The following is a 27,477-nucleotide window of genomic DNA, read 5'->3' on the forward strand; positions in this document are numbered from 1 at the left end:
GGGGGCACCCACCAGGGCTGGCGGTGCGTCTGCGCTCACCTGCCCCACCCGCTGCCCGCAGCGACCCGGACAACGTGGTGCTTTGCCTGCTGGCCGCCGACGAGGACGACGACAGGGATGTGGCACTGCAGATCCACTTCACCCTAATCCAGGCGTTCTGCTGCGAGAACGACATCAACATCCTGCGCGTCAGCAACCCGGGCCGCCTGGCCAAGCTCCTGCTGCTGGAGACCGACGCCAGCCCGGGGGCCAGCGAGGGCGCCGAGCAGCCCCCGGACCTGCACTGCGTGCTGGTGACGGTGAGGGAGAAGGGGTCTCCGTGCTGGTCGGGGTTAGCGTCCTGGAACTCAGGGCGCCAGGCCTGAGAGTGGCCAGACTGCAGAGTGGAATGGGTGGGGGTCAAGAGCGTGGCTGCCTTTGCCCCATTAGCGTGTGGCTGGACTTTCAGCCGAGATGTGCCAGTTTCATCATCAGGATTTTCTCTGGTACAGAACATGTCTAAGCACGTTGAAGGCTGCCAGCAGCGGAAGAGATCCTTGTGAGTCAGCACTGTCAGCCCAGCTACTCCCTACCTACATCTGCACCACCTCCCGTGACTAATTCCTTTAGCAGGGCAGATTAGATAAAGCCAAATAAATTCCTGGCTCACTCTCATTAAGGAGTCAGCTTCATTCTCTACCAGTCAAAGCTAAAAATAGAAATGGTGTAGGAGACAGACCTAATTAATTCCCTAGAAATGCATGAAGAGGATAGTGGAAATTTTTTCTTTGCAATCTTGCATTTTTTTTTTTATGGAGCTTTTGTTTTCCTGATTGAAAAAAAAACACCTTTGGTAGGTAGAGAACTTGTGGTTGCAGAGGTCCATGTGATAGCTTTGCCTCCTACATTTTACTACTTTTTGGCTGCCTCATTTTGCTACTGAAAAATACTACTCTGTCTTTTGGGAGAATAACAGGTGGCAATTCTAGTGAACTGCTATGCAACTCTCATCTCACTGAGCACAGCATGGAAATACTTCTCAGTTGTTTCATTCAGGTCTCTGCCACAGTACAAGTTTGGTGAGACAGACCTGTGAATGATACTCGCATGCAAAACTGAGTAAATATTGTCATGCAAACATATGCATATGGCTCAGTGGATTGCATTAGTTCAAACTTTGCATAGTATAGTTTAATACACAATTACCCTTAGTGGTTTTGCAGGAAACCCAATGACTTGGAAGAAATTTTGTTTTTTATGGTTGTAACTGGTCTTCATGTTGCACAGCCAAAGTATAGAATGTTCACGTGTCTTCCCCTCAACAGTAGTGTAATTATTAGCAAATGCCGAATCTTTAATAGTAAATTTATTTTTCTAAATTTGATCCTAGAATCCACATTCATCGCAATGGAAGGATCCCGCCTTAAGTCAACTTATTTGCTTTTGCCGGGAAAGTCGCTACATGGATCAGTGGGTTCCAGTAATTAATCTTCCTGAACGGTGATGGCATCTGAATGAAAATAACTGAACCAAATTGCACTGAAGTTTTGAAATACCTTTGTAGTTACTCAAGCAGTTACTCCCCACACTGATGCAAGGATTACAGAAACTGATGTCAAGGGGCTGAGTTCAACTACAAGCTCTGGGGGCCCAGAGTTAGATGACTTTGCAGATGGAAAGAGGTGAAAATGAAGAAGGAAACTGTGTTGAAACAGAAATGCAAGTCAAAAGGAACAAAAATTGCAAAGAACCACGCAGGAAGGAAAACAAACTATGTATTAATTTAGGATGGTTGAGTTACATTTAATTAAACCAAATATGCTTTGTTAAAGTTTAAATGTGCAGCAGTTCTTTGGGTATTTTGGGTTTATTGCCTGCAAGTAAAAGAAAAGCAGAAAGGGTTAATCATATTTTAAAACCATATTTTATTGTATTTTGATGAGATGTTAAATTCTCAAAGTTTTATTATAAATTGTACTAAGTTATTTTGACATGAAAGGTTATTTATGCTATAAAATTTTTTGAAACAATACCTACAATAAACTGGTATGGAATAATTGCATTATTCCTTAAGGTGTGCTTTTGTTTCTTTTAACTTGGACTTTATTTTTAAAAAGCTTTTTAATATGAAAAAAATTAAAATTTCTGAAATCATATGTATAATATGTGTGTGTCTATATATAGAATGCCAGTATCTGTGTATATATGCATGTATATGTGTTTTTTTTCTACTTTTTAAACACTTGGGCTGGACATGGGAGCATCTTTTTATTTTTTATTCTTTATTTAACTGACATTTTTCTGATGCCCTACTCTACACTATGCACAGTCAGAAAATGAAGAGGAGTTGGGTTTGCAGTTAGGAAAAAGGAGTATTAAAGCTTGTTCAAAGATTTAAGTGCTACAATTAGATTATATGCAAAATGCTAAGGATTCAAAGAGAGGAGACTTACCTGCAAGACAAGTGAAGTTTTTACTGGAGAAAGATCATTGTGTGGACCTTAAAACATAAGTTTTATTTCCCTAGCTAGAGAGGGGGAAAGGATATAGCTGGTAACGGCGCTAGTTTGTGCCAATGTGTGGAGCCTGAAAGACCAAAACCTGTTCCAGGCACAAAGAATGATTCTGTGAGTGCCGCTGGTGTAGAAAGATAGGGAGAGATAAGGGCGAACAAGGAGGGGGGATTAGGCTCAGACTGAAGGGCATTCTGTCACCCTTAGGCATTTGGGCTTCCTTCTATAAACTTTGGGCAGTCAGCAGAGGCCTTCATGCAGGAGTGACGCGATCAGTGTTCTAGGAAGATAACTGGCGACTCAGAAAGACTGGCTTATTGGGATAAGCGGCTGTAGGTAAGAAGGCCAGTTAGGAAGTGGCTGTAACAGTCAGGGCTGTGCCTTTTGCAGACCATACTTGGGGAATAAACAGGCACGTGGCTTGGCCAAGAGTTCGGATGCCTTTCTTTCTTCTCTTTTGAGAGCTGTGTGCCTTCCAGCTGGACATTTCTGCTATGGTTCTGAGGAGTCGGGTTAAATGATGTCAAATGGGAGAGATGGAAGAAAAGAGCAAAAGAAATAAAAGGCTTCCACAGAACAATCATCTTTTAGTTGGAACAATCACTTGATAATTAACTGCAACAATCTCATGTAGATATAGCCAAAGAAAGCAAAAATTCTTCTGATGCCCTGACCGGTTTGGCTCAACGGATAGAGCTTCAGCCTGCGGACTCAAGGGTCCCAGGTTCGATTCTGGTCAAGGGCATGTGCCTTGGTTGCGGGCACATCCCCAGTGGGGGGCGTGTTGGGGGGCAGCTGATGGATGTTTCTCTCTCATCGATGTTTCTGACTCTCTGTCCCTCTCCCCTCCTCTCTGTAAAAGATCAATAAAATATATTTTAAGAAATGCTTCTGAGGCAAAAACTAGAACGTCTCGTTAGTCCACAGGATTTTTGCTTACTTCTCAAACCATACCCTCCATGGCACCTCTGCCATCTGCCTCCCATCTTTGTCGTGACTACATGCAATCAGGAAAAAGTAGAAATCAGAGTAGAGAAAAATAAACCAACTAATAAAAAGCTCCAAGTTTCTGCATAGCGTATGCATAGCATAGGCCCATGAGCCCTTCACCTTGCCATTAAGTTGCTGTTTTTCCACATCTGTGAAAAATGTGGGGTTTGGGGCCTTGTTAAGGCTTGTATTTTATGTAAGCCAGCCCCCAATCCAAAATATAACGTATTTAATATTTGTTTTTTATGTTACCAAAAGATTGAGGGCAGTAAGTTTTAAATTTTTTTTTTTTTTACCTTCCCACTAAAGGAAGTATTTTCAATTATTTGCCAAATTACTTGATTGAAAACACTCCTGCAAAGGTGAGTTGAATTAAGCTAGGAAAACAGAAGGGAGGGAAGCAGCGTTGTGGGTACAAAGAGCATGGGGATTGGCCAGTATTAGTCCCTCCCCATCCTGTTTTCCTCATCTGTGAAATTGAGATAAAATTACCCATCTTGCAGAGCTGCTGCTTCCTACAAGACTGTACCTTCCCTGAAGGTAAGAGCTAATGTCTGGTTCATAATTATAGCCCAGGACTTAGCACACTTCTCAGTGAGCAGTAAGTGTTGACTGAGTTAATATTTGTTGGCTAAATGAATGATTTAGAAATACTAATCAATGCAGACTACATGGCGTGTGATAGGTGCTCACGATAGTGTGTCTATTACTAAAACCTACGCGGATAGCAACGGGAAACCTTATGGCACCAGAGAAATGTTGCTTATAACATGTACTTTAGGAAAGGAGTTTATAATCTCTATTCTAAATCATAATAGTACTTAAAGATATGAAATGATAGTATACATTCTGCAGGTTGTTTTGTTTCAATAAAATCTCAACAATAAATGCAAAGCTGTTGTTTTGATTTTTAAGTTTTAACTGTTGTTATTCTTTCCTGATTGAACATTATGTAAAGTTAACATGGCATTGAAAAATCCAATCATGAAACATAAGCTAATTGTAAACGTGTGGAATTACCTGCACGGCTTCTTCCTCAAATTGATGCTAATATTTATTCTGTTGTCGCCTTAAATGCCATTAAAACCTACTTATTGAAAGTTGGTGGAAATGTTACAACAGGAACAAAAATCCCCTGAGTGTTGTATGTGGAAAATACCTATTTTTCCACTGTCGACTTCACCTCAGCATCATAAAATAGCATTGCCTCCACCTTTCTATAATTACCCAAGACTCTCAGGAGGTTAAACTTCTATAATGAATAGACTCATGAAGGTATCTAATCTCCTATAAGACATTATTTTCCAGCTAAAGAAAAAATTTCTAGGAAAGAGCTGTTTTTATACTGTCAGTTGGAAGCATTTCCAAAGCATGTTTTGAGCTACCTTACTGTAACCTTTGTGAAATCACTGCTTCCTCAATTTTCAACCATGTGGGCTAAATTTTGTTCTTTGATTCGTGGTACAAGGTTTCAAACGGTAACGAATGTTTTCTTCAAATGAACAAAACTCGCAATGGCATGATTTAACACCATGCAGACTGAGTTGAATCTTTATTTTTCCTCTCTAACAATCCTTAGATAAATATAAGAAATTCGGGGAAAAGGTTGTATTCATGAAGACTACCAAAAAATACTTAAGGAATGCTTACTGTGGGCAAGGGACTATGGTGGTGATTTTGAAGTCAGGCACATACCCTGGCCTCAGGGAGTTTGTAGTCTAGTGAAGCAATAAGACATGTACATCGATAGATGTAATCCAAAGCAAAAGAAGTGCTCTGTACCAGGAGAAAGGCCCAGAGAATTGCTGTGGGAGTTCAAAGGGTAGACATCTCTGGATGGCATATGGGGATGAAATGGGGGAAAGGTTGTAAGCTCTTTGATCAGAAGCTAGCATTATATTTTGCAAACAACACAACTTACTATAGCTCCTCCAGTTACAGTCAAGTTACATCAGGATGATCCCGCTGAAGGTGGAAAATGCATTTAATAACTGCACTCCGGAGTTTTGGCTGTGTACCCTCATGAGCCCAGGGCTGACCTGGAGCTGCGGCTGTTGCCATTGCCCAGCATCACAAGAGAGCATTGCATATCGCTAGCCCAGGAAAAGATGAAATTCAGATTTCAAAGTGCCGTTTCTACTGAATGAGTACTGTTTTCATGCCACCATGAAGTTGAAAATTGTCATTTGAATCACTGGAAGTCGGGAACTGTCTGTATTTAATTGATAATCCTGCGAGGTCCCGTGAAGGAGACACAGACATAGCCTATAGGAGTGCCTGTCCCTAAGAAGTTTATAATCAAAATCAAGGGCAGCACCTTCATTCCTTTAACACTGGTCATTGAAAGCCCATTGCATACCTGGCACTGTGTTAGGTCCTGGGATTACAGAAGTGAGAAGCAAGGTCTCTGTCCGCAAGGATGTGCACAGTTGTGGAGATGCCCGATACCTGCGATACTGGGTGTGAAGCAATGTCGGGGTAGACTCAAGGCCTAGGTGTTCCAGGGGCAGGGAAGTTTTGCCAGATCAGTGAGACCCGAGGGATGAAGAGACCTGCCAAGGACTATGAAGAGCGTGTGTTCCAGGAAGGGGAATTGCAACTTTTGGGGGGTATGAATTCAACATGTTTGGGGCTGGCTTCTGGAGGCTACCTGCCGACGAGCACTGTTCTGTGCACTTTATTTATAGTAACTTATTAGCACTCATTACAACCAAATAGAAGTAGGTACTATTATTATCATCACCATTTTGAAGGTGAAGGGATTGATATGCAGAGATTAATTTGCTCAGGATCATTAGTAAGTGCAAATCCATCCGGGATGCAAACCTAGGCAGTCTGGCTCTAGAACCTATGTTTTCTAATGACAGGTGGTGTGGGAAAGGTGGTATGAACCAGACCGTGATCGGCCTTGCAAGCCAGGCTCTTCTCACTAGGTGATAAAAAGCCATTCATTTAAAAATAACTTAAAACATGAGAGAGGTAAGGAAAGGATGAAACTATGGCCCATAAAGTGTATCTTGGAAACTTGTAGCCAAGATAAATATGGCTTACACAATGTTCAGAAAAAAAAAATTTTTATTGTCTATTTTTAAATTGACAGCTGGTTTGGTTCAGTGAATAGAGCATCAGCCTATGGACTAAAGGGTCCCAGGTTCGATTTCAGTCAAGGGCATGTACCTGGGTTGCAAGGTTAATTCCCGGCCCGGGTCAGGCCCATGTGGGAGGCAACCAATTGATGTGTCTCTTTCACATTGATGTTTTTCTCTCTCTGTTTCTCCCCTTCTAGTCTCTAAAATGAGTGGAAAAATATCCTTGGGTGAGGATTTTTTTTTTTTTAAAGAATAAACATGGAGAAATTTCCTAGAAAAATCCTGATTTCTATTGTTTATTGAAAATTTGTTATCTGTGGCAACAATGGTTCCACATTCTGCTTGGCAGCAATTTGGCTAGAACTGAGAGGAGCACCTCACTTTTATTTATTTTATTATTTGTTAATCCTCACCATTGATTTCTATAGAGAGTGTAAGGGAGGCGTGGGGGAGAGAGGAGCATCAACCTGAGAGAGACACGTTGATTGCTTGTCTCCCACACTCGCCCCTACCAGGGCTGGGGAACCTGCAACAGAGGTACATGCCCTTGACCAGGAATCAAACAGGAGACCCTTTGGTCTGCAGGCTGACGCTCTCACCACTAAACTGGCCAGGGCAGGTGCCTCCCTTTTAGATAAAAGGGTTTCCAGTTTGCCACAGACCTCACCCTTCTTATTGTAAACTCAATCCTGTTGGACTGACGTAGGCTTCTCTTCCTAATTCACTTGGGGATGTGAGGTCCACCCTTCACCCACAACAACTAATATCTCTCAGTCTGGGGCTCAGAGTCTTTCTGTGTAAAACACAAGCTGTTTGCCCTGTCAGAATTTCTCAAATTGTTCTGATGATAACAAAGACCTGGAGGTGTTTATTTAAAAGACAGCTTCAAGACCTCTTTCCAGGAGCTTCAGATTAAGGGGGTTGGGATAGGCTGAGAATTTGTTTTCTTTAACAGGGGCTTCAGGTGATTCTTATTATCAGGGAACTCTGAGGAATGCTGCACGCTCTCCACGCTCTCGGAGTTCTCCCAGCTGCAACTCCGCAGAGCCACTCCACTGTCTCGGGGAGTCAGGGTGGGAGGCAGAGGCTTTCACTGGATTGGCTTCCAGTCTCTGGGCTGTCAGCCCACTAGGAGCTGAGGAATACACATCTCTCTGCAAGGGCTGAAGAGATTTCCAAGGAAGAGTTTTAACTAAAACAATTTGCTCCCTGGGACAGAGAAGTCACCAGTTTACTAAAGTGATTACTGCACAAGAACCACAAAAGGTGGGACCGTCCTCACGCAGAATGGCTCTTAGCACGGCCTTGAACTGACCGATGAGCTGACCTTATGTGCCGACCTTATGTGCCAGACACAGCGCAGGCACTTCAGACAGGGCAAGGAAGACGCTGATCAGCATGATAAAAACCTGTTTTTGCACAGCCAACTGCGCAATGTCAGGAACAAGGTGGGAGCTTGGGAAGTGAGTGGCATTCCCACTTAGATCCATTAGTACTTTCTGGCTTATTACATGTTGTCACATTGATTAATTCAGTTTCTTGCTAAAGCAACTGAAGCTCAGTGAGGTCAAGAGACACCTCCAAGGTCACATGGCAAGGAAGGGGAAAAATTCAGAATTGCACCTTGAGCTCAGGCCTCTGTGAACCCGACTCTCAGAGGCCAACCAGACAGCAGAGGGTGGAACTAATTGGGCCTAGTCTTCGACTTATCCAGAAAGTGGGACCGAGCCTCAGGAAAACCAAAGGAGACAAACAGCAGGAGGAGTGAATTCTAAGAATTGTTCTCTTTCATCTCAGAACCTTTAAGGCAGAGTGATTTTTGTGTCCCTGGGTGCTCTTATGCTAACGGATTTTCTGCAATTAAGTACTGAGAAAGAACTTAATGCAGAGAAGCTGCAAGCTTTCTTAGTATCACCACTTAACACCTGATTATATCCCCATATTGTAGTCATATTACCATCATCAAAATAATCCCTTGACAAGAAATGGCTCACCTGGAGAAGGACCTTCTGACTTCTTTTGTTTCTTTGTGTAACCAATAAAGAAGAGCTGGCCAAAGATAGAGAGGAAGAGTATAGCCTTTGAGACAATGGGCTGCTAGAGTCAGAAAAAGCTGGGCTTGGATCTTGGATCCTAGCTAGAACTCGGGAAATTTAGTGTAATGTCTCTAAGCCTCAGTTATTTCCCCTATAAACAGGGAAAACGCCTGGCTGGTGTGGCTCAATGGTTGAGCACCAGGAGGTGGAACCAGGAGGTCACAGTTCAATTCTCGGTCAGGGCACAAGCCCAGGTCGCGGGCTCAATCCTCAGTGTGGGGTGTGCAGGAGGCAGCCGATCAATGATTCTCTCTCATTATTGATGTTTCTATCTCTCTCCCTCTCCCTTCCTCTCTGAAATCAATAAAAATATATTTAAAATAAAATAAAAAGAAAAAACGAACAAGGCTTATATCATAGGCTTGTTGTGAGAATTAAAGGAAACAATGCAGAGAGCACTTAGCTCAGTTTCTGAAAGCGGTCAACATATGTAACCCAATAACTATGACATCTCTCATGAGTCGGTAGTTTTCTGTGTACGTGTGTTATGCATGTTTTCTAGGGAATTATGTGATGTTGGTAAATTAGAGGGTGATCTAAGAAAAAAAAAAAACCTCCTGTAAACTACATAGCCCAACAGAACTGAATATAGAAAGACACCATCCAATTAAGTTTCGTTAATTTCCACTAATCTAATTCTGTTTCTATTAACTTAATTTGGCTCTTTCTCACTCAGTTTCTGTTCAAAATCAAAGGTTGAGCATGTACTGTGTGCCAAGTACTATGCTAGAACTTGCTACACAAAGGTGATTGTGGTACAATTTCTTCTACCTGCAGTCTAGAAGAGGAATCTGACAAACATAATTTTCAAGTCGGTGTGGTGCCATGGCAAGTTTGGGCAAGTGCTGTGTGTGTGTGTGTGTGTGTGTGTGAGCTGGTGGTGGTGTAAGCTGGTGGTGGTGTGAGGAAGACTAAGGCTTCCAGGCAAAGGAGATGCTTGACCTGAGTCTTGAAGCATGATTAGGAGCTGGTCAGGGGAGAACAGCGTCATGAATGAGGGACTTTTTTTTTTTTTAAGTCTGCAGTGTTTGCTAGAAAATTAAGTGTTAGGAAGGGAGTGGAAAGAAAGAGGCTGAAAGGTAAACAGACAGCAGATCATAGAGAACCTTGTTTGCCCTTCTAAGGAGCATGGGCTTGTCCTGCAAGCAGTGTGAGGGCTCTGATGATTTTATGTAGAAAATGGTCCAATTGGAGTGTTCTATGGCTCACTCTTCCCAGGTGATCCAACTGCCCAGCCACAGTGTGCTAAGTGGGGTTAATGTAAAGGGACAGCTGTTCACTGTTCTTGTCTATCCTGCCCATCCCCCTTTCCCTCCAGTGAACTTTCTTTCCTCTTAGCACCCCTCACCCCAGCCTCAAGGGTAAATTTGTAATATAGGCCTGGCCAACCCTCCTGGCCATGGTGATTGGCTGGGGATCGATCTGTGACTTCAGCTGGGCCAATCGGGTCTTCCTGAGACTTTTCTGCCCCAGTAGAGAATCTCCCTCTGGTGTTGCCCAGCTGGTCGATAGCTGGCCCGCTTGCCTGCCACAGAAAACAAGTCGATTCCAGAGCGCAGGACAGAAGGTGGAACCTGAAAGCAGAGCGCCTGCATCCAGCTGTACCTGAGGCGAGGCCCCTGGCTTTTTAGTAATGTGCTTAAGCTTGTTTTTGTTTGTTTCCAGAGCAATTTATTCATTCAAATCTATTAATATGCCACTAACAGTGCTCCTGTGTGTATTGTGCTGATAAATAGACACTGAGAGGATTTAACAAGTTCGTCATTTAATAAGTCTGAGTTCACTTTTATTACATGGCATTGCACACAGTCATCTGTGGAAACAGATTTCTCTTTAACAGATTTTAGTTTTAAAAAGTCACAGGTTATATACGTTCTGTATAAACTGGTGGGTAGCATGTGAGTGCCTTTGTTTTGACTTAGAAGTCTCACCTTCATGCAAAATAAAGAATATAGGCCAAAGAAAGCATAATGGGTCACTCGTATAGCACAGTGTTGTGTCTGTAATTTGGAGCTTTCTGCAAGGACAGGTTCAGGCCTGATGCCGCTGTAAAAAGATTACTTAATGAATCAACTATGGAAATTGTACAAAATGTTGTTAACGTTTATAGCTTAAACTGCACTATGTTACTAATTGCTATTCAAACTCAAAAACCTGGTTCTGAATCCTCAAGAAGGTGGCACGGGCACACAACCATGCCTTCTTGTACTTAGGGGTGTGTCGGTACATATTTCAACAGAAACTTTGGCTTTAGGAATGAGTCACAAGCATTTAAAATAATGGCTTTCATCATCATTTTAAGTATATGGTAGGGGAAAGTGTACTTTAATTAAATACACATTATACCAGCGATGCTGGCAAGGTTGAAAGTTACTCCTAATGTTGATAACTATAAAAATCAGTTTGTACATGACAAGACAATGAGAGAAATAAGCAATCCCTTTGAAATGAATTCTTAAAATTAAAAAAAAAATGTTCAGTGGGTCATACCAACAGTATGCATTTTATGACAATAACATGCACAGATTGAGTCTCTAAGGGCTCTCTTTATGAGCCTAAAGAAAATGAGCACTTATGTATTCATGGCTGTAATGAACTTAAAAAAAAAAAAGGTCAATTATTCACTTACCTCTTAGGATAAACTATCCGGGGGTGTACAGATTTAACACCCCCATTAAAACTGCTTGCAAAAGGAAGAGAGAATGAAATAAAACATTTTCGCCCTGCCCCCCCTTGGGAGTGAAATCTTTCATTTGCTATTATAACCAGCAAATGCCATTCATTAATTAACTCAAAAATGGAAGGGAGGCACAAACACACTATTTGAGCAAGCCGACCAAAACACATTCCAGTTTTAAAACCGAAGGTTATGTATTCTATATTACAAAGTCTTGACGAGGCAGTGTCAAAAGACAGCTCTTTCTTTGCTTGCTTGGTGATCATACCCCTTGGAAGTGGTAGGATCCCATGGCACTCGGCTTCCTTTTCTCTGCAGCTTTTAAAATCTGAAAGGATCACCTCTGTTTTCGTCCCCACTCATCATGGCACCTGCATCGCCAAACTCGCCACAGTCATGGGGTGCAGAAAACGGTGACCAACTGCCTCTTCGCAAAAAATTCCTATCCATTCCCAACCACCGGATGGGCTTTACATTATAAGATCCAAATCAAGCTTATGGAGAAATTCTGCAACCACCTCTGCACCAAATGTCAAGGACGCGCCTGTCATGTTCACCCCAGCCTACGATCTCATGGTTGGGGTCAGACCACAAAAGATCACAAAGAAGACCTTGATCTTGTCCATCAGTTGGTCACACAATTCGCCAAGTCTGCCCTATGGATGGCAGATCTGGTGGTAAGCCTCCAGGACAGCAAATAATTTCTCATCCACGATGGGTGCTGTCGGTAAACAGTTAAAGCAGTCTGTGAAAGTTTTCCACAGTTCAATGTTATATCTTCTTTTACATTCATCATAAAATCCATAAATTCTATTGATGCTGGTGCACTCGAGGTCTTGGGGTATTTGACTTCGTACGCAAGTAAGAGGCAGATAGTCTCCAGTGACCGCTTCCCCCATCCACATAATCCCCCAATGGGTAGTTGCTTTCCGGCGGGAAACCACCATCCTCAAAAAGTCTAAGCAGATAGTAGTGTTGCCCAAGGCTATCACTGCATAGTTTGAGCGGTGCTTCAAGTTCCAGCAGGATAGGCTGACTGAGAAAGATCTCTGGGGATTTTAAGCGCAATCCTCTGATTTCGCCCTCTGGTAGCTGGACATTCTTACTAGGCTTGGACCTTCTCACTCCAGCAGCCTTTGGATGATGCTATGTTGAGTTTTTCTGTATCCACCATCCCTTTCCCACCGCTGACCCTCTTGACCTTCTGGGCTCCACTCAGGGACTCATGCCCCCATTTCCAAGCTACACACACAGCAGGTCACCCCTCACCGCACACTCCCTGCTTCCTCCCCCTTTCCCCACTGGAGCCAAGAGAAGAAAAATGGCCTTAAGCTAGTTTCGTTTGCAACTGAAAGTAGGGCGAACAATGGAGGCTGAAGGATTTCTGGGATGCAAGGTTTTCTGGGCTAACACCTGGACAGTCCCAAGTGAACCCAGGCAGTTGATTACCCTAATACCAGGGGCAACCACAGAGGCTGCAGTCTAGACAGAGGCTTTTAGAGTAATTCAGTCAAGAGATGAAACGGGCCTGAACTTGTAGTTGATGAGAAAAATCAGGGATGGATTTCAGAAGTACTTGGGAAATAGAATAGGCAAGACTGGGTAAGAAATGAGGTGAATTCTTGAATGCCTCTCAGGTTTCCAGCGAGGGCAATTTAGTGATGATAGTGCCACCAGTGAAATTTTGGGGAGGGGAAATAGGTTGTGTTTCTGATCCTTGGGTGACCATCTATCAAAATGTCCAGGAGGATAGGCAAGTCTGATGCTTGGACAAAATATAGGCTGGATGTTTCGATTTGGTTTGGTTTTGTTCTGAGCACACAACAATTATAAGAATGGGTGAGATCTTTAAGAATGGGTACAATGAGAAGAGCAGCAGTGGGCTAAGATAGAAACTTGAGACTAAGGATGGGATTTTAGGAGCTAGACATAAGAAGAGGAGACAGAGGAGGAAAATGAGAGTGATGTCATTTTCCAATGAGAGCATTGGCCTGCAGACCAAAGGGTCCCGGGTTTGATTCCGGTCCAGGCCACGTACCTTGGTGTACAGGAGGCAACCAATCGATGTTTCTCTCACATCAATGCCTGTCTCTGTTTTTCCTTCTGTCTTTCACTCTCCCTAAAAAAAAAAAAAAAAAAAAATCAATGAAAAAATATCCTCAGGTGAGGATTAACAAAAAACAAACAAAGACAAACAAAAAGATGATAGTACAGACAGGAGAGTTTACAGAAGAAAGTGGTTCACATGTTAGAGGGGACCTGGAGGCAGAGACTAAAGGGTTCCACTGAACTTGGAAATTAGGTATTGACTGGCCATTCTATTGAGAAAAATCAGTTTCATTACATAGGTGGGAGGAAAAGCCAGATTGCAGCCAATTGAGAAAATGGGAGGTGGGGAAAAGAAGACAGGGAAGGTGGACCACTCTTTGGAACATTTTAATAAAGGAGAGAAGAGGATTAGGAACTTGGGGACTAGCTGGAAGACTTCGCCTTGAACCATAGGTTGCTTCTCAGCCTGAGCATCTGATGGAAGATACTCAGATGAGTATGATGGAGACATTTGGATGTGGGAAGTTTTAAGAATTCAGGACAAATGGTCCCAAAGTTTTATTTTATGGAGAAGGCAGGATTTTTTTTTTGCATGATGGGAAGGAGATAAATAGGAGGGTTTGAGGAGGGTGATAAAGGTTTGGAATGGGGGAGTTGAATAACCCTAATAAAAGGATTGTGAAATACCATTGGGGCTCAACAAAGATTAGAAATACTATTGCCAAAAAATACCTTAGAATAAAATTTGTTAAAAAAAAAAAAAGAAATACTACTACTGCCAGTTTGTCTCCACCAATTTATTCTCCTTGTTCAGTCTAATTATCTTTATGAAAACAAAGATTATCATGTCAAGGCCTTATTGTAAAATTTCTGCCAACTCCCTTCCTTTGTTTATATAATCAATACAAACTCTTACACTTTGGACCCAAACTTCCTTTCTAGCCTCCTTAACATTCTCCTTCCCATACTCCCACCACAAAGATCTGTGATATCTCAGAAATCTTTAGAACTTAGAATTTGGATCCACTGTTGTTTTTGCTGCTGAGAAGATCTTTCCCTATTCTTATGAACAAACTCCTACTCATCCTTCAAGGCCCAACTGATCTATTGCCTCCTCTGTGCAACCTTTTCTGACTCATTAAGTTAGAGCAGCTTCTTATAATAGCGCTTACCACATTGTATAGTGATTTATCTGTTTACCTCTTATTGCCCCACCCCCACTCCAACTATCCTGGGAGATCCTTGTCTTTTCTGGGTTTATCCTAGGACACACTTAGCATAGTGCGAACAGGAGCTACAATATTTGGAGTAGAAGCTCAACAAATGAATAAATTCGTCTGTCCTGCTTCAAAAAAAGCAAATGTTCTGTTATTGAAATGGAATGTTTGAGTGGACTAGTTTAATTTTTTGTATTATGTTTTATGAGATCTTCTTATAGGGCATCGAGATCTTCTTTGTTGAAGAACTTTGCTCATTTAATTCTATTAATTGCCTATATACAAAATACCTTTCTATATTCACTTTTCCTTAAAAATTCTTCCCAGTCCTGCTGATGAGTCAGCAGCTGAAGTATCAGGAAGTGCATCTTTAAATATCTTTTAAATACCTATAATTATACACAGCAAACCCACATACCCTTCTCTGACCCCACACTCTAGACTTTGGTTCTTTTCCTCCTGATTTTCAATTCAAGAAGGAAAATGTAGAATGACGTGGGGTGGAGACGGCAAAAAACAACCAGAAGTGAAATGCTCTCCTTTCTCAAATTTGTGTAAAATGTAAAGCTAGAAGAGATGTTAACAATTACTAGTCTAAATCTTTTCTAAAGAATAGATTATATTTTTTTTCTGGAAGCATGACCAGAAGTCATAAAGGTCCTCAGGTTGTACAGCAAATTAATGGCAGTCAGACTAGAACAGTGATGGCGAACCTTTTGAGCTCAGTGTGTCAGCATTTTGAAAAACCCCAACTTAACTCTGGTGCCGTGTCACATATAGAAATGTTTTGATATTTGCAACCATAGTAAAACAAAGACTTATATTTTTGATATTTATTTTATATATTTAAATGCCATTTAACAAAGAAAAATCAACCAAAAAAAGAGTTCGCGTGTCACCTCTGACACGCATGTCATGGGTTCGCCATCACTGGACTAGAACCTACCTTTCCTGAGTCCAAGGCATGTGTTCTTTCTCTCACTTCATACTGACTATTTATGAAAAACGCAGGTGTTTTTTTTTTTAAGTGTATCAAATATGCTTTGGATCTCTGCAAGCTTCCATTTCCGTATATGTAAAATGGGGATAATAATAATAGCAACCTCATGGATGGTTGGTTGTGAGAATTAATCGGTACAAAATACTGAGAACAATACCTGACCAAAGTAAGTGACTACAATTTATTATTGTTTATCCTTAGTTAAGGTTTAGGCCATGACACTCTTGATTATTGAAGGACTTACTTGTCTTACTGGATTAATTTTAAATTTCCCCAATGTTATTTTGTTTTTCTCCCCCCTATTCCAGTGATGGGCAAACCTATGACACATGTGTCAGAGGTGACACGCGAACTCATTTTTTTGGTTGATTTTTCTTTGTTAAATGGCATTTAAATATATAAAATAAATATCAAAGATATAAATGTTTGTTTTAGGTCCTTCCTTTCCCCAGCGCCTCACACAAATGTCTGGTAATATCGACAGATGTTATATGGCCCATATTGATGTCAGATCTACAAGGGTCTATTTAGAACCAATCCATCTAATGCTTTGGTCAATGGGAAAAAATACATTGGCTTTGAAGGTTAAAGGTAGAGAACTGCTCAGAGTGCAGTTCTCTAAATGGATGCTTGTTTCCTGACACACTGTAATGCTCCTTTATGAATTTTAACATATCCAAGTACAAGTTATATACTACATATGTTTACATTTTTAAAAATACAAATTGGCTTACTTTTTATTGACATCTATTTTAGAAGGAAACTTTATATCATAACTAATGCTAGTTCTAGATGTCCTAATACAGTTGGCCCTTGAACAACACGGGAGGGGTGCTGACACCCCAGCAGTTGTGCATGACTTTTGACTCCTCAAAAACTTCGTTTTAGAACCAATCCATCTCATGCTTTGGCCAATGGGAAAAATGCATTGGCCTTTTGGAGGTTAAAGGTAGCAATGCTCTGTTGCACACATGCAGGATGCTCGGAGTGCAGTTCTCCAAATGGATGCTTCTTTCCTGACACGCTGTAAGGCTCCTTTATGAATTTTAACATATCCAAGTACAAGTTATATACTACATATGTTTACATTTTTAAAAATACAAATTGGCTTACTTTTTATTGACATCTATTTTAGAAGGAAACTTTATATCATAACTAATGCTAGTTCTAGATTTCCTAATACACTTGGCCCTTGAACAACACGGGAGTGAGGGGTGCTGACACCCCAGCAGTCGTGCATGACTTTTGACTCCTCAAAAACTTCGTTGTACCTTGGTTTGCATGGGAGGATTGGTTCCAGAACCTACTATGGACACCCAAATCCGTGGATGCCCAAGTTCCCTATATAAAATGGAGTACATCAATGCATACAGTCAGCTCTTTGCATCTGCAGACTCCCAACCACAGCTCAAAACAGTACAGGCATTTACTGAAAAATAATTCCCGTGTACGTGGACCCACACCGTTCAAACCTGTGTTGTTCAGAATCAGTGGTACATAAATGTGTGTACTATCTAAATCTCACTTGCCAATTTTTAAGGTTATCCTTACCCTGATCTTAGGGACATTAATAATCAGGTCTATCAGCACCTGGCACAGAGCAGGTACCACTGGCCACATCTGTTCAGTGAGTGACTGCCTTAGACCTGCCCCAACATAGTAACGTGAGGATCCAGTGTCCTTGTGATATCACATGGTGAATGTCCTATATCAGATTTAATAGGAGGTCTGTTATAGGAGGGAGCTCTCACTTCTGTCACTAAGCAGTGTGTGTAGAATAGGCAGGGGGAGGAGGGCGGACCCAGAGGCCAGAAGTAACAACTGGCACATAGCTGTCTCAGCTGCACATTTCTTAGATTCCCAAACTCACGATCTTACCATTAAGTAACTCAACCACTTCAATTACTTGCTTTCACGATGTAATGGATTGCCTAGGAGTATAGAAATGTTTCATATGTAAAATTAATTCTCAGTGATACCTAAAACTTAATTTTTTTCTTTATTGATTAAGGTATTACATATGTGTCCTTACTCCCCCCATGGCCTCCCCCCGCCCCATACCTAAAACTTTAATTTCCATTCCTTTTGCTAACCATTGCTTTCTCCATAGTTGTATTTTATAGGGCCAATGGTTTTCTATGGACTTGTATATTAAGCCCTTAGCATTTTTGGGATGAACGTTTTTTGAACTTTCATTTTTCTCCAGGGCAGAGAAAATCCTAGTTTTTTTAAAAACTGATAGTGGAAGTGAGGGTTCCTGAGACCAACTGTACATGTTTGCCCAGGGGTAGCCTGCAGCTGGACAACCTTTAATAGATGTGAATGACTCAGATAAGGAGATAGTCACTGGAGAAACAAAAGGGCTCTTCTGAAGACAGAGGTTATTTTAGGGGTTGGCAGTGGTAAGAGGGGTAGAGGAACAAGGAGAATAGAACTATACTCTGAAAAACAAGCTAAAGGCGATAGAGACAGGTTGTGCAGAGACAGTTAGAGCTGATCATGGGACCAGGTTCTCCAGTCATTTAGAGCTGTAAGCTAAATGTTTGCAAACTTGGGCATAGGGAAGGAAGGAGGGAGAAATACTCAAGACTGTCTACCTAGCTTTACATAAGGTGGCTTATAGTGAGTATCCATGTGTTATGTGTATTTTGCCAATGAGAAGCTGATCACTGCTCATAACCAGGAGAGTTGAAAGGCCATGTGACATGCTCCCATCATTACCTGCAGGTCTGAGCTCCTTGTTCATGACATTGAGTGTAACATATCATCTGCCATGATTGCTTACATAGTCTACCCATTTTGGCCTCATTAACCTTCCTCTCTTCACCTTGTTTTAAGCTCAATGCTACCCAACCCCATCTACCATCCCCCATGCAATTATCTTCCAGTGAAAGTCACAGGAACTTCCGGTAATTTGGCCTGTGCCAGAGCAAGTGTTTGTCAGTTGTTGCCTATTTTTCATGGTGAAAGTGTCTAAATTCTTCAGTCCTTTCCTAGAAAGGAAGAGATGCCTATCACTTGCTCCTATCCTTCGTAGTGTGTTGAGTTCTGGTTCTCAGAAGCAGAGGCCACCTCTGCCCCGTCCATAACCAGGTGCTCACTGGCGGTTTTTCCCTTTTTGGATGAAGTTGTCTTTCCTTCATCTCCATGGGAATCTTAGCCCTAGGGAAAGGGGTTGGAGAGAAGGCTGGGCACCTTCAGCAAACGCTTGGTGACTATGAGTCATTGCGAGTCTAATGACCTTCCCATTTGTTATCTGTTGCCATGGTCACTGCTGGGTCTGAGCATGGAAAACAGCCCTCCACACATTGGGAATCCTTGTCACTCCCTGACAACCTCCACTGACTTCCTGTTTCTTGTGGGACAAACAGGTAGTACAGGAGACGCTCTGCACACGAGCTTTTGAGCTCCCTTTTTGCCTCTGTCATTTCCTCCTAAGACTTCATTCCAGTGCTTAAAGGGTTTCTTCTCTGAAGACCCAGCTCAAACATCACCTCCCTGATAAGCCTTCTCATGTGGAACCTTTCTTCTGGGCTCTCATAGCACTGGGCATTCCCCTGAATTATGGCACGTTTCACATGGTGATGTAATTATTCTCTGTATGTCTGTGATTCCTACCCTCCTCACTCTAGACTGTCAGCTTCTCATGGGCTGATGTGTGTCTGATTTGAGTGTCATCAGAGTCTGCATTCAACGCCTGGCTCTCAGCAGGTGCTCAGAAAGTGTTAACTGAAGGAATGAAGGGAAAGGGGAAGAAAACTGGTCTTCTTTTCATTTGTTCAGCCAAACACGCGTAGGATGACACAATGAGGCACTGACCCAGGACATAGATCAATGGTGCTTTAATGAAACGTCTTTCAAATCTGTGAACATGTTAGCTGCAAAACAAATGCTTTTATTCTTTCCATAGGACAGATTTCCAAACAATGATCACAGTGTTCAGGTTAATCAGATGCTGGACAGATGAGTAGCCAAAAATTTTTATAAAATAACAAGATCCCATCAACTACATATCAAATTTTAATGAGACATCAAGAGAATATATGTTTATAGTTACACAACTAAAAACAAGACATTATTACAGCAATCAAGTCCACAAAACAGGGGAAAAAAGGCTGTATGACAAAACGGTCTTTCATAAGCTATTAAATGAGCATACATGATAGACAAACCAATTTTATATCTGAAGCAGCTTATAGCACCAACACGTTGGCAGACAAGTATTGGGGTGGGCCCTTGGACCGAGGCATCTGAGGGCGGGAAGGGATCTCAGCCATCATCTCCTTCAAGCCCCTTGTTTTACAGACGGCGAAGTGGAGGCCCGGGGAGATGAAGTGCCTTGTCCAAAGCCATAGGACACAGGGACACAGAAAACGATCTAAGCCACCCAACTTAGGTAAGTGCTCTATTTTAACATACATGTAATTCTATTGATTTAATGCACTTTTTCCTATTAACAGATACACCATAAAAGAAATCAATACAATTCAAAACATAGTCTGTATTCTGTTTATTTTATTGAGAAAGGACTGGCATGTAGTGTAATTCACTTCTTAAACCGATTCATTCTTAAAATTGGGTGGAGTCACTCAGACACTTTTGTAGTTGGAAATCGGTTGAAAAGAGGCATGTGAAGAGAAAATTTGGCACATCCCCCATTACCTAAACTAACCTATGTCTCAAAATCATCGGTACAATTCTTTTTCTGGTAGTTTAAAAATCAGTCAAGTAGAAAAATAGTCCAAATAAAGAGAAAGCAAATCACACCTTTCCTTTAAAAGGTAAGTATGGCACTTCTTATTTTAATAAAGTAAGGAAATATAAAAACCTGATTCTTTTTAGAAAAAAAGTACTTACAATCTATGACTTGGGAACCACCTGGTATACAGTGTTTTCTCTCTAGAAAATTCTTTGGAGTCATGACATTTTGTCTAGCATGCCTTGCCATGATCCTAAGGCCTCAACTGGACAGATTTGTGATGAATGAATGAAGATATAAGGATAAAAAAAATCACTGTTAACAGAAGCAGCATCAAAGACAAAGCAGAGTGAACATATTTAAATGGCTTCATAGGTCAGAAGCCGAAAAAGCTGCATGTATAAATGTGACTGTGTGTCATTATAGTGGTAGTCGGAAAAATAACACACACTGGGCATTTGTCCATCATCATAAACCAGCTGCTGCAGAAGAGGTGAACTGTGGCTTCATAAGTAGAATGAAGCCTGATAAATAAAAGTGACTTCTGCATATCATATATATGTATACATATATTATATTTTCTCACATAGACATCTAGCTATAAGTAAGTCAGCATTTAGCTACAGTTCCACCACCACCCCTTGGGTCCAGCATCGAAGGATTTGATTTCACTTTTCTTGAACAGGCCCTCTACCTAGTTAGGAAGTTATGTGACAATTATACTTATGGCCCTTATGCCTGGCCAGCAAAAATAAAATAAAATCTCCTGGGACCTCAATTCCATTCCTTATCACTACAAGCATATGAGTAAGTATATAGCAAAATATATTTGTTTTCTGTTAGGTAAAAGAACATGTTTGAGTATTGAAGAATAAACTATGCCTGCTACCAAAATTGTGCACATACCTGTATAATAAACATAATTGCATGAAAATACTTTAACAAGACGTATTATAAATATTTAAGGAAATATTAGTGTTCTGAAACTACCAGAAAAATATACCTATTTAAAAAAAGAGTATCTCCTTAAGGGAAGCATTTAATGTAAAGTTGTCTTTTTAGTGTACATTTCAAAGTTCACCGTTGGAAAGGTGGACCGTTCTCCCCCCTGGACAGGTGGCTATCACTCACTTGGGAATTGGCCATGTTGCAGAACCAAGCTCCAGATGACAAGAGGTGTAGGGTAGTGGAGAGATTCACATGGTCTTGGAAAAACGAGGGCAGTTTATAATGCTGAATAGATGGGTGGCGTGGAGAAATACTGAACATATTTGAGCAGTTTAAAAAATAGTCCTGCGTTTGTTTATCCACAATTACCATAATACTTCAAGCCCAGACATTCAATTTTGAAAGGGGCTTGCATTGTAGGGCAAGATTGCACAGAACTAGGAAAAATCCGTTGTAAATAATTCCTTCTTGGGGTTGAGTCCTTTTTGAGAATATGTTTGTAATCCTTCATTAGTAGTTATTTTGAATGAACTAAAGATGAATTAAAATATCAAAGGCCAAGGGTATGGTTTGGGCCCTTAAGGGAGCATTTAGTAAAAAAAAGAACCTCTCCTCCCCTTTGACAAAGTTAACATACTCTCTGGTTATAGGAGGTTCCTTCTTGTGGGATCCCTGCTGGACACTGTGAGGATGTGAGGGCTGCACTTGTGCCCAGAGGAAAATCAAGGAGCCCAACGCCCAGCGACTGGAACCCTTGGTCCCAGGTCATATGCCACCGAATCCACGTCTCTCAGATGGTCTGTGGACAAGGTAGGGATGACACTGACACTGCAGATGTGTGAGAAGAGCTTGTGTCTTAATGCCTTTATGTTTTTTGTATGTTCAGTTCCCACCATGTTCCACCCACTTGGGCCGGGGAGGTGAACATTACCTCTGCAAAGAGATGTTCTGGCAGGAGAGGAAGATAAAAGTCAAGGCAGCGAGAAAAAGAGGAGCTGTCACAAAGTCTGATCAGGAATAGCAGCTGGCTTTCAAACATCCCTGCTCCTCTCCCTGCCAGGCTCCTGAGCACTCTGTCCACCCCATTCCCATCAGTAGGGTGGAAATTTCAGAGGTGTCTACCCTGATCCAGAGACCGTGAGCCCCCCACACACCTGCCTGGTGTCCTCCCCTTCTCTCGACTCAGGATCACCGAAGCCGGAAAGGCCTCTTGTGAATGAATACCTCACATTATAAAAGGGCGTTCAGGTCACTTTAAACATTTTAATTGGCACAGTGTATTGTAGCCAGAGAGGGTCAGCAAGAGATGACTTCATTGCTTGATGGCAATGAATACAACCTTTAGGATGGCCTTTAGTTTTTGTACAATAACTATATAAAAAGAGTTTCTTATTCTACTCACACATAGCTTAAGATAAAGGGATAACTTCTGGAGCTGAGGGACTGATGGTATGGAGAGCATTTTATTAAGCAAATAAGCTTTGATATGTGTATATACAAAGACACGTATATATATCTATATACACAAAACACTCCTCATCCGTATATACTGTACAGGTTGGTGCAACCCTATTAAGAACACATTATAATATAATGGTTTAAGGACTTAAGTTATTCTTGGCATTTTAACCTAGACAGGGGCTTAGGTAATTTAGGTCTTGGCATAAATGGATCATTCATATAGTTGAAAGCCTATCTTTGTGTTTTTTAAAAGGCCCAGAATGACTTGCGTTAAGCAGCAACCCAATATGACACCACGGTTACCAAATGGAAAACAAGATTGTTACTTTGTATTAGATCAGTAAAGGGTATTTCAGAGAAAGGACAACTTGGAAAATAAAGACTTCAGAGTCTATTATTCCATAGTAAGAGCATTTTAGTTATTAGCAGTGGTTACCAAATAAGCTGAAGGTACTTCTCTTCAAGGAGCTGCTCATAATTTGATTTGTTGAAGAGACGCGAGGAACTGGTTCACTCTCCTCTATAAGATGATGCACGTTTTCTTGTCCTTGAAAGGGTTTTCTGAGGTTGGTATCCCCATCAGCAGAGGGTCATTCCTGGCATGCTCCTCACAGTAGGACATGAGATCGGCTGATGCCTTTGATACCTAACGTGCAGACAAGCAAGAAAGGGAATGCTTTATTTACAAAAGGGGGAAAAAAGTGTTTGAATGCTCATGCATTGGGTGGAACTGTCAGAGAACAATGTCGGTCGCAGATTCCTTGTTAAAAGGGGGAAAGGTATGTTTACGTGGCGAAATCTGGCGGGTAAGGCCTTCCTTAATCAAAAAATAAAACCAACACCATCTGTCTCCTACTGTGAACACCAGCTAGCTAGTGTTGCGCCAGAACATTTAACTGGAATCTAATCGTCAGCAAGCAATTCCATCTCGACTGAGGGCCACTCTGAAGAGAGAGTGGCCTGGATTCTTCATGAATGAACTGTGTGTTAGATAATATTCTCAGCGGACCCTGAACGTTGTCACTGTATGGCGGGCGTGTAGGAGAATGCTCTCGTACTTTGGTGAAGTATTTAGGGGTGATGAGTCACGAGGTCTGCCAATAACTTTTAAGTAGTTCAAAGAAAAGAATTATATGTATTTTGTGAGTATGTGTGTGCAGGGACAGAAAAAGAGGGCAAATGCTAACAATGGATGACTCCTGGTAAAGAGTACATGGGTGTTTGCTATTACAACTCTGCCATAGATTTGACATTTCTCAAAATAAAAAGTTGGGGGAGGTAAGAAAAAAAATGAATCAATGGAAGATTGTACCTTAGTTTCTATCTCCCCCCTTCCCACCCCCAAAATCGATTAGGATGCAGAACACAGTTAAAAAAACCACATTATTGGGTTTAGAGCCAAATGCTACTGGAGTTTCAAGATTTCCTGATTGGGCTTGGGAAAGTAAAAAGGGACAAAGCCAGCACGGGAGGACGCAGGGCCTCGCTCTGGCTCGAGTTAAAAATGGAAAATGCCAGGGCCGGGTTCAGAGGCTGGTGGGAGATCCCTGCGAACGCTCAGACCAGTGTCCTCAGCTGAACCCTGCCAACCTCAGCACAGCAGGCCTCGTGTTTTAAAGACAGGTGACCATCTCCAGGCCCAGAGGAATTTATCAGGTGACGGCTTGAGTTTCTAGGAAACAGCATTACTCACAACATTCCAGGGCACTCGCCGCCTAGTCCTTCCTTGGGATTTTTTTTTTTTTTGGGGGGGGGGGAATGGGGAAACTCCTAAGTCAGGTGACCTAGCACATACCTTCTGGTTCCTACCAGGGCTGGCATGGCTCACCCAGGTGCAGAACATGGCCACTAAAGCCCACACACCGTTAAAAAGCTGCATTCTCCTAAAAAGGAGACCCCGATTGCCGACTTGTGATGCAGGCCTGCCTCAGCTGCACCGGTAAATCAGAACACTTAATCAATTCCAGGGGGATGACGAGGAATCCCTGTGCCAACATCAAACCCAGCAATCCCAGGACCTGACCGTGTTGGCTCAGGGAAGGTCGGCCCTCAGGTTTTAGGTTTTCTGTCCCAATAGAGAGGCTAACTCAGATACTCTGGCTCCCCAGTGCTTTTGAAATGGGGCCTGTGCTTGGTAGAAATGAAAATTAAAGGGACTAAGGCTTTCAGCTTCTTCTAGGAAAATCCCGGCACCCAGATGCATTAAGTAGCAACACCTCCTCTGAAACGCGGCCTGGCCTTCAGAAAACACATCCCAGCAAATCATCTTACCTTTATTCTCTCGATGGAAGCTTCTAGTCTTAACTGCTGCACAGTTCTCCTTGCCTGGGTGATGTTGTTGGTGCTTGCTGTTTTGCTTGACATCTTCAATTGTTGTTTTTACCTGAAAGCTGGAGAGAATTTTTTAAAAGGTCAACAACAATCATCTCTATGTTGTTTAAACATTTTTCATGCTTTGTGTTACCTTAGGGGGAAAGGACGCAGTTTCCCAGTCAACAACATCGCTGAGGTACTGAAATGCCCATCGGCAGTGAGTGGTAGCCTGGGTGTCTAAGCTTGCTACCCATTTGAGCACCTTCATAAATCTTCGGCCTGCAGAAACCTAGTACTAGTTAGTAGTTTACTAGTAATCCATGCACCCCATATACAGCACAAAGTAGCCTGTCCTAGGATTTTCTAAAGGAGAACAAATATACATAAACTTCTTCAGTAGGTAGAGGGCCCCCAGCAAACGTGATCATGTGCAACCCGAGCCACAGTACGCGTGCAGTTAATACCACTGCTGTGTGCTTCAGTGGAAGGCTTGGTTTCATTTCGTTCTGGCTCTCTTACCCAACTATCACACGGATGCAAGTTCTGGCAACAGAAGATGGCAAAAGGCAGTGTCCCTGGAGAACTCTGCACAAAGGGTGCAGTTTTAGGTGCCACCAGGATTTGCAACCATTGGGAGAACATTGATTAGGCAGATAAGGGCGTCTTTATCCTAGTGACAGACAGATCCACAGCAAATAGCAAGCGGGGTAAACTGAACAGCCCGACATATTTAATGAAACTTAATCATCCCCTCCTTTGACCTCTCGGGCCTCACCCTGGCAGCCAGGCACTTGCTAATCCTGCACTCACTACATGTTCCCGGGGTAACTCTCCTCGCAGGCCTCAGCCCTTGGATTCTAGGCTGCCTCTTCCTCCCTTTCCCCAGCCACCCAGTGAAAGTCAAAAGACGCCTCCTGCACCTTGAGCTTCAACCTATCTGGTTGTCCAGTGGTATATTCTAAGGGGAGGGCAGGCTGGAGCCCTGCCATATATGGCTAAGTTCTCCCTGGGCCTGGTGGCATCTGCAGGGAAATGCAGAGCTGGCAGCCGTGTGGCAGTTCTATGACTCATTGGAGCAGGCGGATGACGGACGGTAGGTGTGCCGCTGGGTGCTGTGCGAGGGCTCAGCAGTCTGAGGGCACGGTGGCACCCGCAGCAAACCCAGGTTGTCTCAACTTTGTGGAGGGGCCGCAGCTGCACAAAGCATGTCTGCCATCAACGCTTGGACCAGACAAGGCTGCAAAACACAGGTGACCTGTGTGCTCCGTCGTGTCCACCGAGCTCCACACTTAGAATGCTCCCAGTGGCTGAGATCAAGGCCCCGAGTTCCACCCTTAGAATGCTCCCAGTGGCTGACTTCAAGGCCTTGGGTAGGGCTTCTGCCCTCTGAGGTCATAGGCAGCCTGGGGTCAAATGCACCAATAAAACTGTGGGCAAAACTCTGAAAATCCAGCCTAATCAGCAAGTGTCACATTCCTGGTTTGGACCCTCCCTCTGCCTCACACTAGCTGGACGAAACTGGTTCCTGAAACAGGTTACTGAACCTCCACAAGCCCCGGTTTTCTCACTTGTAATATAAGGATACAATTATTTTTGAGGACCCAATTTGCTGACGCACACGTAGTGTTTCGCATAGGACCAAGGCACTCTACGAACAGCAGCTGCTATTATATTTCTCCTCGGGGGTCACACCCAGCACAGCGAACCGAAATTCCCTGTGTACCTGTCTGCCTCTTCTGGTCAATGAGCCTCAAGGTTTGGACTGACTAGGTCTGGGTGGTCTATGGGCATCAGCCCCCCTTTTTATAGCATCCGCAGGCAGTTCTGCTGCACGCTAGTGTCAGGACAGAATGGAATGGTTCGTGACATGCAACAGAGGAATCCCCTGAAAGCAGGAAGCTCTAGCAGTGCAGGAAGCTGGGAGGAGGAATGCTGGGGTGGGGCTGGTGGCTTAGGGTGACCTCGTTTCAGTGCACTCCCTGACCAGCTGCCTCTTCCTCAGATTCTTCAGTTGTCCCGCCCCAACCCTAGCAGGCCTAGGAGGTCCTCCGGGGATTCTGCTCACACCCACTGGCCTGGCCCAGCCCATTCCTGTGCTCCCAGGCACGAGCTTATGAACAGTCTTTGAAATGGGACCCAGGCAGCAGGCAGGCTCACTGGGAAAAGTATGAAGTGCCCTGGTTCACAGTATGCTGCTTCCATATTTTGTTCCCTGTGGCACGTTACCCCGGGCTCCCCTGCCAGCTGGCCCTGGTTCTGAGCACTGGCCCCCCAGCCTCCAGAAAGCGAACATGACACCCTTTCTGACGGCCTGTGGTTTCCAGGCTGCACCCTAAGGACTTTCTAAATGTTCCCCTGGCATGAGAATAGCGCCAAGCATTCTCCTCCTCTCCTCAGCCTCCAGGGCTAAAGTTTCCAAGGCCTGAGCAAGCTTTCCTGTAACTGC

At 42.8% G+C, this 27,477-nt stretch overlaps 2 protein-coding genes and 1 pseudogene across 4 annotated transcripts in view; 1 reads left to right on the forward strand and 2 right to left on the reverse strand.

Annotated features, from left to right (window-relative positions):
- The window catches only part of GADD45A (growth arrest and DNA damage inducible alpha), a 3,127-nt gene extending 1,081 nt beyond the window's left edge, over positions 1–2,046 (forward strand). Inside the window, exons 3-5 of one of the 3 annotated variants that reach the window (XR_001514399.1) lie at positions 62–299; positions 492–832; positions 1,370–1,433. Coding sequence is in view for 2 of the 3 variants with exons in the window: in XM_006766908.2 (XP_006766971.1) it covers positions 62–299; positions 1,370–1,483 (352 nt within the window). In the remaining variant the exon portion in view is untranslated. Of the gene's footprint in view, positions 1–61; positions 300–491; positions 833–1,369 lie in introns of all 3 variants that reach the window. The other 2 variants (XM_015566005.1, XM_006766908.2) reach the window with 2 other exon arrangements.
- An 8,589-nt stretch (positions 2,047–10,635) lies between these two features.
- Positions 10,636–12,596, reverse strand: LOC102756584 (annotated as a pseudogene).
- A 6,841-nt stretch (positions 12,597–19,437) lies between these two features.
- The window catches only part of GNG12 (guanine nucleotide binding protein (G protein), gamma 12), an 89,173-nt gene continuing 81,133 nt past the window's right edge, over positions 19,438–27,477 (reverse strand). The window contains exons 3-4 of the mRNA XM_006766909.2: positions 24,990–25,108; positions 19,438–23,364 (exon numbers count right to left, since the gene is read on the reverse strand). Of these exons, the coding sequence (XP_006766972.1) occupies positions 23,239–23,364; positions 24,990–25,082 (219 nt within the window). The 5' untranslated portion in view covers positions 25,083–25,108 and the 3' untranslated portion in view covers positions 19,438–23,238. The remainder of the gene's footprint in view (positions 23,365–24,989; positions 25,109–27,477) is intronic.

This window comes from Myotis davidii, unplaced genomic scaffold, assembly GCF_000327345.1.
Source record: "Myotis davidii unplaced genomic scaffold, ASM32734v1 scaffold122, whole genome shotgun sequence".
Taxonomy (NCBI): domain Eukaryota; kingdom Metazoa; phylum Chordata; class Mammalia; order Chiroptera; family Vespertilionidae; genus Myotis; species Myotis davidii.